We start from the raw sequence: 19,217 nt of genomic DNA, 5'->3' as shown, positions 1-19,217 counted from the left end.
AAACGTTGTCGCCACTACAGACGGACCTTTTGTTAGCATTGGAATATAGAAAATATCTTCAACTCATGGAGGCAGTGACCAGCTGTCGACTAACTTTACTATTCTAAAATTCAAATCTAATTTTACAGTAATATATTAGATTGTTGTGAGGGAATTATATTACAAAAAAATGACCAAAACAACTGTCAACGTTGTACTGTAGAAAGTAGCACTTATAGATATTTTTTTTCTTAAAAAAAAAACTTATGCCACCCTTAATATACAAATAATTCCACTACCAATTTAAGACTACAGGTCATGCAGCAGTAAAGGTGTCCAAGCTAACAGCACCGTGGGAGGAGACGCAGGATGTTGCCTATAAATAAAAGAGGACAAAGTCTGCCGAACAGGTCTTGGGGTGGTGAGACAAAGAGGGCCACCTTGGGGGCTTAACATCAAGCTCAGTTGCTGGCGAGGATGTCAGAGAGACGTGCCGTTTCCTGGACTGCCACCATGAGATGTTCTGGGATAAGAGGCGAAACATCAATGAGCAGTGATCTCCAGTTGATGACCCTGCAGCAGGCTATCTGTAGTCAGGTAAAGGCCTCACGCGAAAGAACTCCCCTGCCGTGCATCGTCCAATGCAGGAACTGTTGTAAGTACGTCATACCCAGTGGAAAGTATAACATTTATGGAGAACAGGACTTCATTCATTCTTCTACGACTATCACTTTCCAAACTTCAGCTCAAGGTGTCTACTTGTGAGCTGCAGTTATGTGCCAATGGACCAAGGGGAAAAAAAAGAAAATTTTATCACTAAGGTTATTGTTTCGGATCGAAGACAGAGAGACAGAGTAGAGGACATCAGAGAACTTCAGTCCTGTCACAGTAGAAATAAAATACTCACAGCAAAACATTTTAGAGGATTTATTTGAAGTAAAAACAGTCAAGGGCAATTACATTTGTTGCAGGTTATTAAATTAGTTGCCATAAAAGAAGCATCAGAGCCAGTGACGTGATGGTGAAACTGTGAGAGTTGAGAGTGAGAGCTGGAGCCAAGTTTCTCCCTGTAGGAGCACAAGAAAGTACTTTTTATTCACCACATAATCTCAGGCTTTGCTCCATAAAAGTCTGACTTATTGCTCAGAAGAGATGTGGATTGTGATTGCTAAACTATATGGCAATACTTCCTGGGAAGATTGAGAGAAACAGCGCAGGTTTTTTAAGTGGGATTGTTTTAGAGCTTCCACATTCCAAACACAGACCTCTTAACTCCAACAGGTCTCCTTCATATCTGGCGAGGTCAACAGCGTGCCTCTGCTCTTCGTCCAGCTCAGACCATTGATCCTGAGTGACGGCCCACACCTGCTCTGCACTGAGCCAGGACAGCTGAAGAGGGCTGAACACAACCTGACAGACAGACACTCATTAAAACACATTAGGAATCTCTGTGTTTGATACTGTAATAAGTGCACATTCTTTGAGAACATTGCAAGAATCTTGGATTGCGAGATGCAATTTAAAACACTTAAGCTTTCATTCATATTTGTCGATTAGTATGTTGCACACCCAAGGCGTTAAATGATGCAACAAAGAGGGTGGGTTTCTTGAACCGAATGATCGCGCCTGATGCTTCACCTTCTCTGCCACTGAAATATCTGTTTATCCACCAGAACCAAGAACACATTGAATGGCCAGGGAGTGAAACTCACAGCAATCTTTTTCGGAGGCATCAGGGCGATGGCTTCGGGAGCGAGTCCCCCCATTTGTTGCCGCACCAGAGCAGACAGCGCCAAGTCCTCCAGTCCAGCTTGAGTGGCAAAGACATCTAATTAATGATTCACGTCTCCAAGTTTTCTTTAACTTTGCTGACCCTGAAGCTCCATTTCTAAATTACATCTATCCATCTAAAATCTGTCACTCTCGCCACCGTCCTCACTTTGGGCGTAAAAACAAGCCATAAAAACAAATGAGCACGGGAAATCGAGTTGCCTTAAGTCTGTTGTCTTCTCTGTACCTGCTAGTGTCCCAATTTCAGTGAAAACTTCTGGTCCCCAAGCACTGACTGGCCCGAAAGCCTCAACTCTGGATAAACGGCTCATGAGCGCCTCCATCTGTTGTTCGGTGCAGGGGAGGGACAGCTCCCGCAGGAACAGGACTGCAACGCTGCATCAGAAATAAACGAGGAGTCAGTATTTAGTAAAACGGAATGGACTTTGTTCTTTTAATTACATATATTATACATTTTGTATATATAATACACTATATTATATATTTGTTTTTATATATTTTTCCATTAATTAATTTATTTTTGATTGTCTCTTCCAATATGATAAAGGAGGCTAGAAATAAGTCTCCATTGATGATGATGTTTGCTGATGATGTGGGGATTTGTAGTGAGCGATAAGGGAAGCTGGAGGCATGAGAAGGGGAAGAGAGGAATGAAAAACAGGAGGCAGGAGAGCTGGTGAAGTTGCATGGGTCAGAAATAGCAGAAATAAATCAGAACATATTTGGGGTCAATCATGCTGAGCAAAGGACAGACATCAAAGGACGCGACAGAGGGAGTGGAGAAGGAGCTCATGTGTAGTTTGGAGACAAGGTTAGAGAGACCAGACTCAGATTTGGATGCTGGGTGAGATGTTGGACCGAGAAGAGGAAGACAATTAATGGTGGATAAATGAGGACATGAAGAGGAATGGTGTGACCAGTCAGGATGCAGGAGACTGACACTGACCCTTGACCATCGCTTATTGTCTAACAGAGAGACATAAACATGATGTTGTCTCTTTCAAGTGTGTTGCTATAAGTTGGCTCTAATGTACCTGAGGTTGTAAGGGTTCAGTCTTCTGATCTCAGATGGATACAGACCACAGATCAAGTTGCCAAAAGTCGCCAGGTCAACAACTGTTAACTGCTCTGCTCGTTGTTTGCGCTTTCGCATCACTCCTAAAATCACTGCTCTCATCTGAAAAGCAAGAGAAAAGGTTAATATGAAAAAAAGGTGCCCAGGTTTGGGTTTCCGAAAAAAAAAGACAGCCAAGAAACCTTTTTTTGGCTCCAGCCTGTCAGCATCCCCAGATGAGCCAGCAGACCCGAGTCAGTGAGATTGATCTCCTGTAGTTCTCTCTCTCCCATCTCTGTCACCACTGAGCCCAGAGCCAATATCTGACCTGCAGTCATCTTGTTCAGTGGGGAGAAAGACTGGATGGCACAGAGGGAAAAAAAAACATGTCACGTCAAAGCATGCTTCGTCATCAGTTTGTGGATCCAGAGCATGGAGGATGATTATATTTGATCAAAATATCAGGTGCTGTTTTTTTAAAGACACATTTTAGTATGAAAAAATAAGGAAAAATAAAGACCACATGACTGAATCCAAAACATAACCAAACTTGAACATTAATTGAACACAATCACAATAACTATGAGGCTTTTTGTTCTGGTCAGGAATGTATGAGATTGTGGTGAAAGACAGCGCATTACAAAGCAGCAGTCTTCACTTCACTTCACTTTTCCAATGATTTGTGTTTGTGTTTAAACTGGATCATCCAAATGGAAACTTGTGGGCCTCACAACTTGCTTTCTTTGTGGCTTCATCCCAAAGTGAGGATGTTCTGTCACAGAGTCCAAATACAAGCAAGAATACTCGCAAATTAATATTGAAGAAGTTTGACCGACCTGTCGGAGCTTCGTCCACACTGCTCTGCGCTGCTCAGGACTCAGTGAAGCATCCGCGCCAAAAACTTCCACACACTGTTTCACGTCCTCTTGTGACATACGATTTAACTGAGTCGAAGTCCAGGCCGAGGGGACTGTCCCTCTAATGTCGGAGCAAGTTGGTACAGGCACTGCAATTCAAAACACCAGTCAGCTGGCACAGAAACAAATCCTTCTTGATAATAATCACAAGAATGAATCAACCACTGAACATTTTGAACGTCTGCTCCGGGCTTTGACGATCCCTCTCATGAGAATCTCAGCCTGCTGTTGGAGGCGACGTCGGTCCATACAGCGGCTCATACACACTTCACCCACAACACTGTCCTGCCAAAGCCGCTGACCCACAAGAACCTGCTCCACCGCGTCTTGGTCCAAGACCGCCTACATTCAAAACGTACACAATTAGGATGTGTAACAGAGGATGAGTCACGACACACGCACAGACCAAAGGGATCGAGTTCAGCTGCCTGGCGGAGAGAGAAAAGACCAGCCGTCCCAAATGTTCAACATCTCCAGTGTGCCACTTGGACGGATCCCTGTCGAAGAAGAAGAACAGGCTTCCATCACAGAACCTCAGCATCAATCCCAGCATACTTCTGCCAGGTGCAGCACCTTAGCTTATAGAGACATTTACAGCTAACATTCACATATGAACAGATGATGAACTGTCTAAAAATGAAGAGCGTCTTTCAGACCAAAGTCAGGTGTCTGACCTGGTCTCTCTGCAATGCCTCCATCTTATGGAACGTTAAAATGATTATAAAAAATTGCATAGTCTCCTCAGACTTTGTAGTTTAAAGGTCAAACTAAAGCAGGTCCCAGCGTCGCACTTGACTGCAACTATCCCAACTTTGTGTTCAACATTATTTTTTGTGCCAACATGGAACATTAATAAAAATAACATTAATCTTACCTTATATTTGGCAATATATTTGGTACCACAGTATTATTATTATTGTAACCAGCAAAAAGATAGCTAAATCAGAAACAATTTTACTTTTAGCTGACTCCAATTAAACAGTTAAACTCATGGTGACATCCATCTACTGCGCCAAGTTCACTCACTACACTGAATGTCGCCATTAAAAAACAATTCCCTCTGCTCATACTGTACTGTGGCAGGGACACAGAAACAGCAGCAGCCATTTCGTTTCGCGAGTGAATTAACGAGAAGCTCCAGCTTGGCCTTTCAAACATTTGGTGGTGTCCATTATGGTAATTACGGCAGCTTCCGCAAGCGGCTAGAATAAACCTGTCTTATTGACTGACATCAACAGCATGTATTGATTGCTCATATTTAAGTTCTGCCTCTTACCCCAGCATGTTCTTCTGGGTGAGCAGAGCACCAATGTCTCTTAGAGCCTCTCTTGGCAGGCAGAAGCTTCTCATCTCCTCCAGCCTGAAGGCCAGAGCTCTCCCATCAACCAAAGCTAACATGTCTCTGCTCAAAAACGGCAGCAGAGGTCCCAGGAAGTCCAGAGTGTAACCATTGATCTCTCCGACGGCATCAGAAATGCCCTGCAGACACAAGACACAGTCAGGCTCGATGGCGGGGCTGCGTTTAATTACATTTAAATTGTGTATTATCATCGTCTTCTCCGTCTGGTTCCATTCCTCTCTGCTCTCATGTGAACTCAGAGCAGCTGGACTTCCTCAATTAACACCAAAAACTAATTAAACTTGAGGTTTGTCAACTGGTACTGGATGCATGTGAACAGGAAATTCCTATTAGGGCATGAATAATAACAGCCACGTTTGATTACCGACTCAATAACAGCCTTCTCTGCCAAGTTTGTCTGTTTGTAAAATGGAAGGCGAAGAAACTCTGCAAAGTTGGATTGGATGTATTCTAGAATGGCTCGGATGGATGTGTTGGAAAGCTTCTCCACCATTGTGACCCTGTGACAGACAGAAAGAGAGAAGAGCAGTTGTGTAGAGCTGAGGATATTTCTGAGTAGGAATGAATGTGATGTTTAATGGAGACTTGCGGTAAAGTCGCAGAGAACCAAGAGCTTAAAGTGTCCAGCTCAAACTCTTGTCTGTTCTTCAGCTCCTCCACGATACATTTTCTCTGTTGGAAAAGGAATGCTTTGATATCACGAATGTATTGTTATGAAGACACAAATTCAGCTCTGCACTGTGGATCTGACAGTTTATGTACTTATTTTATTTAATGTATTATTATTATTGACTATTAAAAATGAGAGATTAAATAAGTCATTCATCTACAACAAATTTAAATGTTGTAGATGTCGGTCAGTTACTGACTACTAATCTATCAATACATAATAAATAATTTTCTTTAGTAGTGTAAAATGAATTATTTTCCTTCCAAATGATTTTTCCTAAATGTTCAACTAAATCTAAGAGATTTTCACATTCCATGCGCAAAGACAGCAAAGTCAAACAACTTCCTCACCAGAGCAGGTCTCAGTGGCCGAGACAGATGAGTCATAAACTGTAGCAGCTCAAAATAATCCGTGTCATTGCACCAAGATCTCAGCAAGTCGCAGCTTATTCCTTCAGCAACAATTCCAAGACCTCTGCAGGAGAAATAGCCATTATAGTCGACTCTTTAATGTCACAGGAGGTTAGCACTTTCATGAAGAAGACAGCAGGACAACATTTAAAGTTTTTAACTACCTGTACAGTCTCCCTCTGTCCTTTTGGTTCCAGATATATTTAGAAAACCAAACACCAGCACAACCTTAGGTCATTTCGCCTGTTATGTTCCACCAGGGGTTGCTGCAGAAAGTAAGCCTCCTCTATTTTAACCTGTCTGTAACCATCCTACCCTGTCACACATTCATGACCTCCTTAACTACACCACCTCAGCAGCTAGGAAGGAACTCTGCTCCTTGAGTCTCCATACAAATCATCACTGCAGGTTTCACCACTGTCCTATGCCATTTTCTTTAATATAGTACTGTAATAGTACTAATGCTAGTTCATCGTAAGAGAAGCAATCATTCACCTCACGAAAGAGGAAGTGGTGACTTACTCCTTAAGTCAGATAAAGAAGGTGTAAAGATCAAAATCAAGACAGATTTGTTGTACTCACCTTACTGTCTCACTTGTTACGTTGGTGAACCCCTCAACCATCTTGAACAGAAGCTGAGCCTGCAATTGATAGTTTAAATATAGAGCAACAGCTATTTCATTTTTATTATCTTTATACATTTACCATAAAGCTCCTCATAAGCATAATAACTATATGCATACACGTATAAGTCAGGACAGAGAGTAACTTAATATTGGTGCACTTAAATTCCAAGCAGCACTCATTGATTTGGGAGCAGGTGGGGGAAGTCGATAAATTCACTCTTGTCAGTGATAAAATCTCCATTATTAATGCATGCTACACTTTCCTACACTATTGTACTGGAGCCAAACTAATTAGCCTGATGGAGGCCGACTTGTATGGAGTCTAAATTTTGTGAAAAGCTCAGGTGAAGCGTATCCAATGAGGTGCAGATTAATGGGAGCAAAGAGCAGCACAGGGACGGTCACTTTTTTTCCCCTTCAGTCAATGAACCAGGATCCTATTGTTGCGCGGCAATGATGAGCTGCTCATTAATTAAATAGAAGATAAATGTTCACCTGCTGGGGCGACCATTTTACATCTCGGATGCGGGTGATGTCTCTTAGGAGTTTGTCTCTGTTTACTTCTTCTGTCAGACTCCTCAGAGGGATGAAAGGCCACAAGCAGCTCGGCGGATGAGTGTCATTCAGCTCTCGGTTTGAAGCCTGGTACAAAATGTAACAAATATATTTTACTAGAATGATGCAATGAAAATGATACTTTGAAGAAAAAAACATCTTCACCTCCTGCATTGCATTAAATATCATGGCTCTCTGGCCTGGCTTAAGCTCAGTTAGCATGGAGCTCCAGCACGCACACAGGTCTGGCTCTATGATCTCAGGCCACTGGAGGCCATGAAGCACAGCAGGGGAGAGACCTGAGTGCAACGGCCTCAGTTGACACAACTGCTCCATGGTCAGCTGCAATTGTGATATAATTGTGATCATGACATTTTTTTCAGAACATTTCCATTTAGATTCCTACTTACATTTGTGTCTTTAGAAATTGCTAAAAGTAGTTCGAAAGCCTGGAATGAAAAGAGAAATTCACGAATAGTCATGTTTTTATTTCTTGAGAAAGCTCTCAAAAAATCTCTCTGTGTGGCAGTGGTTATGTCCGTTTGTAAACTGAATAACTCCAGAACTATTTTCAGCGTTTAGATTTACAAACATTTATAATTCATAGGCAATAATAAGGCACTTCCGGTCACATGATCACCTACAGTAAAACAAGGAGAAAACAGACTTTTGAATCCTTTGACACAACATACAATCAACTCAATGATTTAAATCATGTGACTAAGGTGACAAAATATGGATTTAACAACATTCTGGAGGCAATATTATTCACTCCCTGCTACACAGCCTCTTATTCACATCTCTCATGTGTTTGGTCTCTGCAGCGCCCATGCCGTCTGCTGTATATATGCAAATGAATGGCAAGGGTATACGCTGTGTCAGGGCCTTTTTTAGCTTTATATTGACATATGTGACATAACCATGCCATCCTATATTAACACTCCCATGATGATTCGTGACATCAACTTAAAAACAACCTGGGCTCCTGCAGACGAACCTGTGCTGGAGAAAACGGCTGTAATCCAGGATGGGAGAGGACCTCGAGCAGTTTTTGTGAAGGAAGAGACAAGAGGAAGGAAGCAGCTAGCTGGGCAAGGGCAGACATCTCTGGAGAAGCCATGACGCTGATGTTCAGAGTCTGAACTGCCGGAATCAACAGCGACGACAGCTGTGGAAACAACAGCATCTCCATGAAGAGCCTGTATTCAAAATACTTAGACTGAAAATGAGTTGAGACTATCTGGGTATACTTATTGGTATTAGTGAAGAACATGTGCAGATCAGCTCAATTGTTAGTTAGCTAGTTAAGTCTTCACTGGATTAGCCTCTAAAACTCATTGTACATTCGGTCCTCTCTGCAGTGTTTCACCTTTACATGTTAGAATTGTAGATGATTATCAGTTATTGAGACACAAGAAAGCACAGGTCTGTCATATAAATGGCAGGCTATTTTCCACAATGGCAACTGTATTTGGGGCATCACCCTGCTGTTGGGACTGATGAAGCCCTTGGAGATGCAGTGGAGCAGCTGATGCCAGACGACCGAGGACACGGTCGGGTCCTGAAGAAACACACGGATGTCAAGTGGGTCCAGGTAACAGGTAAGAACTCCCAATCTGTGAAGAAGCAAATACAAATATCCTTAGCATCACAGATTTGACGACAAGCCAACTCCACTGACTTTGATTTGGTTAGCAGTGTTTGGGTTCTGTGTTTATCTGATCGAAATTTTATCTGACAAGGAAACCATTTTCATAGTCAACCTGAAGTTTTTAGAGACACCAGATTATAATGCCATAAGCAGGTTCCTTGACAGGTACCTCAGTATGTCATCACTGGTCAGGTTTTTCATCTTGGGAAGCAGCGTTCGCAGCACGTGTCGTCCCCTCACACCATCCAGACTGCTATTACCAAGCAACTCCACTAAAGGCATCAGCTACAGATCAGAAGAGCTTCAGAATCATGTTTGTCGAACCTGATAAGTTGTCATTTAAGTGTGGAACACCTACCTGCTGTGATGTCAGCTGCTGAAAATGACTGACAGGCAGAAATGGCAGAAGTGGGAGGACGGATCTCAGGAAGTACGGAGGCCATGATGGGACATCTCCCACCATATGTGACTGCAGGAGCCTTTTGACAAAAGCCTTTTTCTGCAGCGACTTCATCCCCGAGCTGTGGTCTCGGATTGCAGTTAACCTGCAAGGTAAACAGCTACTTCAGCATCACAGTCTTCACAATAGTTTCACTCATGGACACTTACACACTGTCGTTGACAATCAGCGAGGCAGGAAAGCTCATGATGTCAGAGACCGACATGAAGGGGATAAATTGGGACAGATCGATGAAGAGTTCCGGGGTCACCCTGTTAAACTTTTGGATGAAGGCAGCGGTCATCGTCTCCATCGCTACTAACTCCTTCTGGGACGCCTGTCAATATGAAATCTTACTTTTCCTACATCATTCTGACGAAGTTAAGCAACAAACCTGATCTGTTTCAACTTGAAGCTGATCCCAGCTCTGGTGCATGTGAGAGAGAAACCTCTTCACTGCGTCTTTCTCCGCCGACATCACCAGAGAGCGGATGCGCTCCTTCGGCATCTGAAGGTATTCCTGGGGTCAGAGTGAGGAATGAGTGTCTATAAATGAACGTGATTTGACAAAGTTGCTCCTTACTTGCATCAGAATCCTGAGAGCGGATGAGTTGTCATTCTGCTGAATAAGGTCCCACAAGACAGGCTGATGAAATAGCAAACACAAATCATTCTCTTATCCATGTGATCAAATCCTCAAAAGAGTTCTTACACTGAAGCAGCTCAGCAGATCTTCTTTAACAGTGGAGTTTTGCTCTCTGCGGAGAAACACGCCCACCGTGTGCAGGACACTGGTGGAAGCTTCAGGCAGGAGCGTGGTCCATGACGCATTGTCAAGAAGGCTGGAGACAAGGATGGCCTGACTCAAGCCAAGTCTGGCTTCTCTTTCACCCTCTTCAAGGCCTGAAGAGAGGCCAACCATCAGGTCCAGCAGCCGCAGCACGTATCCCAGTGCTGCTAAAAACCCTTCGTGCTGCCCTCCCTCCACCTCACACACACTCAGCTTGTGTAGCAGGTCGAACAACAACGGGCCAGGATTCACACACAACTGTGACGTGTCAAACTCATACGGAGCGGGGAGCATATCAAAGAACCTCTGAAGCAAGCACTTCCCGGCCAGCAGGTCAGCACAGAAGCCCGCAAACTGAGGAACCAATCCGACCAGCTGATTGTAAAGTGAAGTGTTCAGACAAATGTATTCTCTCAGTCCCTCTGTCTCCCCACAAAGTTCCAGGAGAGAAGAGTTGATAAATTTGCGTGTGTCCCACTTTCTGTACTGGCAAGTCTCTTCGAGGCTGAACACCTCAGATGAGTTGTGAATTCTGTGACAGTATGCAGACGCCCAGCTGCCCTCAGGCAGAGACTCGGAGTGAGGATGTCCTTTCCCACACAGAGCAGAGATGAGAGCCGAGTTGTTGGGCAGAAAGCAGTTCCTGAAATCCTGGGCAGTGAGTGATCTGTTTCCCAACTGAGACAAACAGTTGCTGTCCAGCGGTGATTTAGCAGACTCCACTGGCAGATGCACGCAGAGCTCATCGATGCTGGTCTGGTTGAAGAATTGGTAGTTCTTTGTCAGTGCAGCCTGTGAAAATAAACAAGTGGAGGTGATACCGACGTTATCACACTGCATCTGACCGAAGCCTGACAGGACATCAAATCAAATACATCTACTCTGTGACAGTGCATCATGCTGGACTGTAACCCCCTTCAGCGCAGGAACATCTGTCTTCCAGCTGGGAAGCAGATGATGGTGGTTTCCTCACAATTCACATTCCTACTGACTTTAACTTAACTTTCCCTCTTGCAACAACCAAGTCTTTCTTAGTTCGCATCATGTACTATTATAAACTGGATGGATGGATGGATGGACGATAGATGGATGGATGGATAGATAGATGGACGGATGGACAGATAGATAGATAGATATTCACCTGATGTGCCTTCTGCAGCCAGAAGGACGAGTTGGCACACACTGTGTTGTTGAACTCATGAGCAAAGAACTCACTGCAGACATGAACCCACAGAAAGTCCTCCTCTGCGGCCGACAGGTACCATGCTGCATCTGAACACGTGAGATGAAGGTCCAGCCCCATCTCAGCTACCCGTGGATCAACTGAGCTGTTCTCTCCTTCGAAGAGTTTACAATAGAGGAACACTGTGAAGTTGGAGACGCCTGTCAAGCCGGGTATGGAGTCATTGCATGCTGCCTCTAGAATTTCTGAAGAAGTTGTGTGCTCCAGGCGTTTTGATTGGCTCCCCTCCCGCCTGCTCCTTGTTTGTGGACGAATGTCATCACTAGGGTGGTCAGGGTGAGTCATCTTTGAGGCGCCAGTGGCTGAACGTGGTTGCTGGTGTCCGTCATTCGAGGGACATGAGAGGAAGGGGAGTGTACTGGGGAGACTGTGGGAAGTGACGCCTAAAGCCTGGGTGTTCCATGTCACGTTATGCCTCACACCCCTAGAATTGAGGGGAAGCAGGATGAACTGAACTGCACATTCATACACGGCAAGCATGAGAAAATATCTCTTACCACAAGATCAGCTGTTTCAGATTGCCTGGTGAAAGTGAAAGGTCACGAGTCAATATTTTGCAGCACACACCAATACTATCACAGTAACAATAACTAAAAATGACATTTAATGGTGTTTTATAAACCATAAAGGAGGAATCTGCCATTGATTCCAGAACGTCAGACTCACCAGCTGAACAGTGTTCCTGCGCTCTGTGTTGTGGCTCATCAACCAGAGTGCTGACATCATCAACCAACGCCATGGTGACTCGTGACACCTTCCTCTTCAGGTTACCATAGACAGAACTCCCCACCGTGTGCATGAGCCCCCTCCTCAGTCCATCAAGGCTCTGTACAAGAGCTAGATTCTTCTGTGCGAGACCACTTCTCTCACCTCCACCTGAGCGCGACAGCGCCTGCAGGATGAAGCTCTGCATGGAGTCTGAGTCGTCCTCTGCGTTCTTCATGTCTTCCAAAGAATCGTTAGCCGTCATTATGTCCACCCTCAGGGCTTCAGGGGGAAAAATAAAAGGCTTCAAACGTTCAAAAGCACCGGATGCTTTACGGTGTTCAGCTTCTTCATCAGCTGGATGTAAACTAACCACTGGCTTCCAGTTGCGTGTCTCCAAGAATTGAAGTATCTCCTGCAGCCAGCCCACACTGAAGGCACAGTCACTACGACCCTTCAGTGCACAGATGAAGCCCTGCAGGCCAGCGCTGGCTTGGCCGTAAGTCCCACTGACCAGCGCTTGAAGCGCTGCCTCCAGTACAGCACTCACAGTCTTCCAGTTCTGTGACAGGAAGGTCAGAAGAGGGCGGTGAGGTTGACGCTCCGATAAGGTCATCACGCTCTGTAGAAGCCCCAGCAGGAAGTCCCAGTGAGGACTCCCTCTTAAGGACAGGAACCAGTCTTGCAACCGGACGCTGGGTCGAGGTGGCAGTCCACCAGTCCACTGGTTGAAAGCAAAGTTTCCCTCAGACTGGAGAAAATACTGAAGAACTTTTTCCCACAAAGGTTGATCATCTGGGTCGTGCACCTCCTCCAGCTCTGCACCCATCTCTTGGAGGTAGTGAGAGATGTTGTAGAGGAAGCCAGAAAGACGCTGTCTATCCAACAGCTTGTGTTTAGGGGGAAGCAGGCCAAAAGTTTTAAGACCCCCCATGATGCTCCTCACCCAAGGGTGCAGAGATGAATCCTTTTTGGGCTCTGCTTCTTTCGCACTAGGATTGAAGGCTCCTCCTTTGCTCAATTTTGAAATGAGTTCTTGAAAAACAGCCTTCCTCTGTTCCTCTTTACTCAACCCTGAAACAATTCCCAAGTACTTCAACAAGGACCCAACACTGCTTATCACTTACAGTTGGATCTGACTCACCTGAGTGCTGAGTGTGTCCCTGCTCCACCAACAGAAGACAAAGTAACATGAAGGTGATTTGAAATGTTCCCATCCTTCGCATCTTCAGTCAGTAGCAAAGCCACTTTCCCTCCATTCAGCTGTGGGTTGAGAATTACTTTAAAAAAAAACTAAAACACTATCTAGTGCAAGATTTAAATACAGTAATTTAAGTTACTCACTCCTTAAATATTCCTGTTTTCAGCAGCATTTCGGACGTGCAGGTATCACCACTCTCGGATCTGTCTCCTTCCTGAGTGGCGTACGGTTTCCTCATCACTTTCTCCACCTTTCACTCCCCCTCCCCCCACCTGCCCCTCCGTCCACAAAGCTTTGAGCTGCTTGGGTCATTTGTATGGTCATGTTAGCGTTGGATATTGTCCTCTCCATCAAAATATATTGAGTATTTCACTTGAGCATAGATCAAGTTGTGTGAACATTGGTAAACATTTCATCACAATTATTCCTGATTCGTGCTATGAGTTGTCATTGACTGGGTTGATAGCAGGTCAGGGAATCTAGACCACTGTTAAAACAAAACAAAAATCTGGATCAAGTTAATCACACCCGGATATTTATCCCACTGATGTCCCCCCCTACTGACTGATTCTTTATTGAGCCGTCTCTCATCTGGGACTCTTGTGAGTCAGGGTTAGTTGGCGGTGTTGTGTTACTGCGTCAGTCGGCCTGAGCTGTCAGAGTTAAGCTCACAATTGAGCCCTGTGGAGGGACACAACGGTTAGCCCTCAAAGTTGAGAGCACTGTCCAGAAACCCTAGAGGGCCGGGTGAAAGGACAGAGCTCCCCCCACCCCCTGCCTCATCTACCTGTTGCCTGCACAGCGATAATAACATCCTCCTGTATTATTAACACTGTGGGGAACAGCGATCACTCACCACGGCGGAGCTCGATTCACCAGGAGAATTTTCAATGAGAAACAGGATCCGCTGTTTGTTGCTCATCGCTCTGCTGAAAACCTGGCCACGATCGCAACGCCGAAAATCCCCTGGTCACACAAAATGTTGAGATTGGTTTTGTGCAGAGACTCGCCTCACTGTTGACAGGTGGCAATATTTTTCCATTTTATGTGACTAAATAATTCTCACTTCTCTGATGAGTAACTTGCGGTTTAACAGACCTCAGAACACAGTTCACCTCGCAGCAAGACGGTTCGACGGTCCACCTCGTGCTTGCTCCAATACACCAGAAATATTCAGGCGTTAACATCTGACTCCAAGTGCAATGTGCAGGATGCTGTTAAAACTTTCAGGTTCATTATTACATAAAGAGACCAAGTATATTACCAAAAAGAATATTAGAAAATAACTTTTATTAGGAAGGTAAAACACCTCTCTTAAACAAGTTTTTATGTACATGTCCTGTTTTAAACATATTTTGCACTGTGAAAATGCTACCAAAAAAAAAAATGATTAACATATTTCACTTTCACCTAAAATGTTTTGGGGCTGCAACTGAGAAATAGTGTCCATTTGACATCGCATGCATGCAAAAAGCTGTAGTGTCCATCAAAAACACATCTCAACAGAACAGTGAACTGATTTTTTCCAATCACCATGGGAATTCAAAGTAGCTGTGAGGTTGAAGTCGTCACTGAGGAGACTCAGTCTTGGCCTGTCCCAGACAAGAGGGAAGGGCTGAGAATATAGAAAACGCAGGATCTGCCAGCCCAACACCTCACCGGAAAGAAACAAAAAAACAGAATTAAAATGGATAAGCAGATCAGCTGTGAGGCTATTCAGATCAGGGGGTTTTGATTTAGATTCAAAAAAGAAGATTTTCTGTGTTACTGGAAAAAGGTGGGTCTCCATCCTCCTTCCATTGTTGTTTACATTTGTGTTGCACAGAGATTTGCATGAGAGCTATCCACGAGCTGAAAATGTGTTGTTGAGTTGCAATTGAAGAAAGCAGATGTATAATTTTACTGAAGGAAAGTAGAGACACAGGGACCTGGACAAAATGTTTTAATCTCAATGGTAGGGAACTACCTTAAATAATGTGCTAGATTACTGAAAACAGGGGTTATATACTGTAAGAGCATCAAGGTTTATAATGGGCACACCTGAAAAAGACTTCATAAACTACGGGTCTCCTACCTTGCGAGGTCATGAGCTTGGTGACGACATCCATGTTCACAATATGTACAAAAAGACAAATATTTTAGGGCTGTCAATAAATTACACATTTTCATGTAAGTCACACTAAAGTGGAATTAACTGGAATTACTAGCAAATTCATCAAATATTTTGTCTATTCTAAAAGTAACTTGAAGGAAGAGGGGCAATAATGTTGTCACTGTTATGCTGTTAGCATGTTGTTGAGCCTCTTCATTGCCTCTGAGGTGATTCTAAAGAACGTTCTAGACAGTATCTGTTCCGGGGGGTTGTTGGAGTAAACAAATGTTTGGATCAGGACGTGTCATTTGCCATTAATTGTGAGTTAACATTGCTTTAGTGCAAGTAATTGAGATTAAAAATGTTTATCTGTTGACAGCCATAATTCTTTTACATGTTTGCAGCCACATAACTCACAAAGAAATAACATCCAGTCCAATAAACAAGACAAGAACTTACTCTTGTTTTGTTCCCTGGATCATTCCAGTTCTTCAGCTGTAAAGAAAAGAAAGTACTCTAGAGAAAGAGGTGCAGGGAAATTTTCAAATCAAACTAGCTAAAAACATGTATAGATATTTGTACGGCTTAATTAATATAATAAAGGGCATACAAGTTATACACATGCCACAGTACGAATATAACAGTGCTCACCTTTACTAGCCAACCTTGCTCTTTCCAGAAGTTCTTTTGATGGTGGGAAGGACAGAACGACAGGGCAGGGGGGAACTGACAGACTTTTGCTTAGAAGTAAGACATTAATGGGCCCATTAACACTTTTCAGATGGATCTGGAAAACTGGCGGCGTGTTGGCAACCTAGGAGGAAACAGTTCAGCCTATTGTCACTATCAGACAGACAGAGAGTAAAATAAAAAACGAAGAGAAAAAGGCCACTGTCAGAGGAACTCACAGCTTTGGGAATTGCGACGTCTAGCTGAATACCCGAAGGTGCTTGTACGGTCAGAACACTGTCATCTGTAGAGAGTAGTCAGGTTATTAGGACAGTCAAAACCAGAAACACATTTGTAGCACATAGTCCCTAAAATGATAGGAATACTTCAGGAAACATCTTTTTAAAGTGTCAGTCCTTCAAAGACTATGACAAGTGAGGTCTCGCTGGACCCTTTCCACATATGGGACAACAGTTTATGATGATGTCACTGATGAAGTCACACCTAGGTTTACCACCAGGATAATTTGTATTTACATTTCAAATTTTCCCCAGGCTTAAACAGCACATCCAGTCATGTGATCAACTCTCGATAACAAAGCACAAAAAGGGACATTTTGACAAGATAGAACAGAGCATGTGTAATCATGGAGACACAGGTTTTCTCATTGCCGTGACACGTCAAATTTCCCCACTGTAGGACCAAAACAGGACATCAATCCATCATTTCAAACCCTGAGCAGAGCCTCTTTTTCATGTCGCCTGTGTGTAACAGAAGCGCCGTGACATTACTGCCATCTGCTGCCAGATTGACTTTATTGCACTCAGGATATAATGGACGCGGATTATAGCGACAAAATAGGTGTTGCGCAAAAACATGGGGTATAAAAACCGTGTCCACATTTAATGCGGTGTTGTTTACAGTGTCCTAAAATATCAGCAAAATATATTTACTGTCAGGAATTTGGAGGTTCAGAACGAAAATGAATGAAATTCACAAACTGATGTTCTGAGTAAAGAACAAGCGATGTGTATCAAAATGAGGGGAAATAAAATACAAAAGGTCTGGTTTTATCATTTTTATCAAAAGAGTTAATATCCACTTGGTAGTAGAAGCCACACCAGGGTAGCAGTCGCAGAGCTCCTTCAAAGACATGTAGGCGAGAGTTGATATCAGTCAAGGAAACGATGGGTCACATGAATATCCCACATAACTGATGACCATAATGTTAACAGAAACAACTTTATCTTTTGCATAAACAAGGCACTGTCTCCTTAGATTCAGACATATGATTGTGAACAATATTTCTTAACACAAATCCTGAATAGGAGAAAGGATATGAGCTGCAGTCTTGTTTGGCGTTCCTGATGATGTTTTCAACCAGAAGCATCTGGTTATCCAACATTGCCTCCAACTCCTCCAAGGCCTCCAACTCCACTTGCAAGTCCATCTGTCTCAACAGATCTTTTTCAAATGCTGCCTCTCTATTTAAAAAAATACATATATGTTTAAGTGTTATAAGTTCAGGTTTTTACCATTTCAAGCGCTGACTTACCTCCACTTGATTTTACCGGAGGAAAGGGTTACAATCAGACCAACACCCTCCAACACATTTGTGACGTCATAGATGCGCCTTTTCTGTCCGGGAGGCAAGGCTTGGACTGCCTGGTGTCACACACACACACAGTTCGAGCATCAGTCAAGATATTTACACCTCAACTCTGGCTTGGGAATCTCTTTCCAGGGCTAGCTGTGGAATATTTGTATTCAGTCTGAGAAGAGGAACTTACGTCCTTGAGGTCTAAAACTCCACCTTCAGCATTCCGCAGCATCTCAACAAACATGTCAGTGATACAACGGAGGGTCGACCTGTCAGGATCCATGCTGGACGGGACAAACAAAGGTGAATTAAATATCATAACTGGCATGACAAATATAATTCCATTTCTACAGAATGTCATATCTGAGAGTCAAATATTATAATAACACTGCTTGTTTGACTTAAAAATAAAAGGTAATGCTTTTTAACATTGGCGTTATTATGGGTAGGGCTATGTATTTGGCAGGTATCGCGTGATACGATGCGTATCCTGATACAGGAGTGGAGATACGATACATTGCGATAAACTGCAGTATAATATCATGAGCATGAAAGTTAGTTTGATGTTATGATGTCAGTCCAGTTAAATGTCACTCTCCAACAAAGTAATGAATCACTTACACCACGAAATATGGGACTCATTTTCACTTTCTAATTCGAGAACCTTGAATGTCAAATTGATATTGTCAAACACAACTAACAAATTCTGTCACTCAGATTGCACAATCCATCTGTTCAACTAACTCCACTGACTTCCACCCAAACTGGACAACAGAGTAGTGTTTTTGAGAACTTGTTGAAATTAAATAATGAATCATTAATGCTCAATGATCTTCATTTTAAAACTTCATAACAATTGTATCTTAAATGTGTGTTGTGTGACTTTGTTGACAAAACTAGCCGCTGCAGCTACAAACAAATACGGATGTTATTTTGACGCAGAAACCTTTAGAAAACCAGACTAATGATTGACGGCCATTCATTGAACAAACTGGCCAGAAGAAAATAAATAAATGGGAAAATTTCCGACTTGAAGAGTCGAGTCACGTTCAGTTTCAGAGAGGAAACAAATATCTGTTGTTCACCTGCAACTTTCAGCTCCTCCTCCTCCTGTTGCACTCAGGTTAGCTTCAGCTAACCCTATCAGCGCCGAATTAAACTCTAAATGTCAAGTAAATACTCGACCAAATGTATCTTAGACAAGACACCTAAGACACCGCGAATTGGAATTAAAGTAACTTCAGCTCGACTCTCAGAAAATACAACATTTAAGCGCGTTTGCTGGTTTCCGGTAGCCTACAATGACTTTCAAAATAAGAGCGCCAGTTAAGGTGATCGATTCGTTAAATAGAAAACAGGACGTCAGTCATTCAAACGACAGAACAATTATAAGCAAGTTCAAGCAGTTACACCCCAAATAAATGCCCGACTTCACCATCCGTTTGAAAAATTCCGTGAACACAGT

At 43.3% G+C, this 19,217-nt stretch overlaps 2 protein-coding genes across 4 annotated transcripts; both read right to left on the bottom strand.

Annotated features, from left to right (window-relative positions):
- Positions 1-904: 904 nt before the first annotated feature.
- On the bottom strand, positions 905-15,586 carry LOC128758964 (stereocilin). 3 transcript variants are annotated; one of them, XM_053865490.1, is made up of 34 exons: positions 15,466-15,586; positions 14,925-15,045; positions 14,248-14,357; positions 13,957-14,072; positions 13,535-13,878; positions 13,335-13,453; positions 12,152-13,264; positions 11,983-12,007; positions 11,384-11,909; positions 10,165-11,034; positions 10,036-10,098; positions 9,847-9,972; positions 9,623-9,789; positions 9,372-9,558; positions 9,183-9,298; positions 8,846-8,978; positions 8,360-8,530; positions 7,773-7,811; positions 7,528-7,704; positions 7,303-7,449; positions 6,764-6,822; positions 6,122-6,245; positions 5,691-5,773; positions 5,466-5,601; positions 5,018-5,220; positions 4,148-4,238; positions 3,912-4,083; positions 3,661-3,830; positions 3,028-3,183; positions 2,805-2,947; positions 1,997-2,145; positions 1,692-1,789; positions 1,245-1,389; positions 905-1,046 (listed from the first exon to the last, which is right to left on the bottom strand). In XM_053865490.1, exons 6-34 carry the CDS (start codon positions 13,414-13,416, stop codon positions 955-957), a joined length of 5,763 nt encoding a protein of 1,920 aa, XP_053721465.1. In that variant the 5' UTR covers positions 13,417-13,453; positions 13,535-13,878; positions 13,957-14,072; positions 14,248-14,357; positions 14,925-15,045; positions 15,466-15,586; the 3' UTR covers positions 905-954. The 3 variants fall into 3 exon arrangements, 2 of the variants coding, with proteins under 2 accessions (XP_053721465.1, XP_053721466.1); XM_053865491.1 differs by lacking the exons at positions 13,335-13,453; positions 13,535-13,878; positions 13,957-14,072; ... (1 more) ...; positions 14,925-15,045; positions 15,466-15,586 and having other exon boundaries at positions 7,528-7,689; positions 12,152-12,592; XR_008414557.1 differs by lacking the exons at positions 1,692-1,789; positions 13,335-13,453; positions 13,535-13,878; ... (2 more) ...; positions 14,925-15,045; positions 15,466-15,586 and having other exon boundaries at positions 12,152-12,592.
- Positions 15,587-15,866: 280 nt separating this feature from the next.
- On the bottom strand, positions 15,867-19,005 carry LOC128758965 (transcription factor E2F4-like). The gene is made up of 8 exons (XM_053865492.1): positions 18,838-19,005; positions 17,943-18,036; positions 17,708-17,817; positions 17,494-17,636; positions 17,274-17,318; positions 16,392-16,456; positions 16,135-16,297; positions 15,867-15,978 (listed from the first exon to the last, which is right to left on the bottom strand). Exons 2-8 carry the CDS (start codon positions 18,033-18,035, stop codon positions 15,962-15,964), a joined length of 636 nt encoding a protein of 211 aa, XP_053721467.1. The 5' UTR covers position 18,036; positions 18,838-19,005; the 3' UTR covers positions 15,867-15,961.
- Between the last annotated feature and the right edge of the window lie 212 nt (positions 19,006-19,217).

This window comes from Synchiropus splendidus, chromosome 5, assembly GCF_027744825.2.
Source record: "Synchiropus splendidus isolate RoL2022-P1 chromosome 5, RoL_Sspl_1.0, whole genome shotgun sequence".
NCBI classification, from domain to species: Eukaryota; Metazoa; Chordata; class Actinopteri; order Syngnathiformes; family Callionymidae; genus Synchiropus; species Synchiropus splendidus.
The sequence above is the reverse complement of the archived record's forward strand: the minus strand, read 5'-3'. Positions and strand labels throughout refer to the sequence as shown.

Coding starts and splice junctions, on each gene's coding strand:
- LOC128758964 (XM_053865490.1), bottom strand. CDS start 13,416: ATGCGAAGGATGGGAACATTTCAAATCACCTTCATGTTACTTTGTCTT. Junction 4,084..4,147: donor AGCTGAACTCGATCCCTTTG/GTCTGTGCGTGT, acceptor TTTTGAATGTAG/GCGGTCTTGGACCAAGACGC. Junction 1,047..1,244: donor AGACCTGTTGGAGTTAAGAG/GTCTGTGTTTGG, acceptor GTGCTCCTACAG/GGAGAAACTTGGCTCCAGCT.
- LOC128758965 (XM_053865492.1), bottom strand. CDS start 18,035: ATGGATCCTGACAGGTCGACCCTCCGTTGTATCACTGACATGTTTGTT. Junction 17,319..17,493: donor CGCCAAACAAGACTGCAGCT/CATATCCTTTCT, acceptor GACTGATATCAA/CTCTCGCCTACATGTCTTTG. Junction 16,298..16,391: donor ACGTCGCAATTCCCAAAGCT/GTGAGTTCCTCT, acceptor GTTTCCTCCTAG/GTTGCCAACACGCCGCCAGT.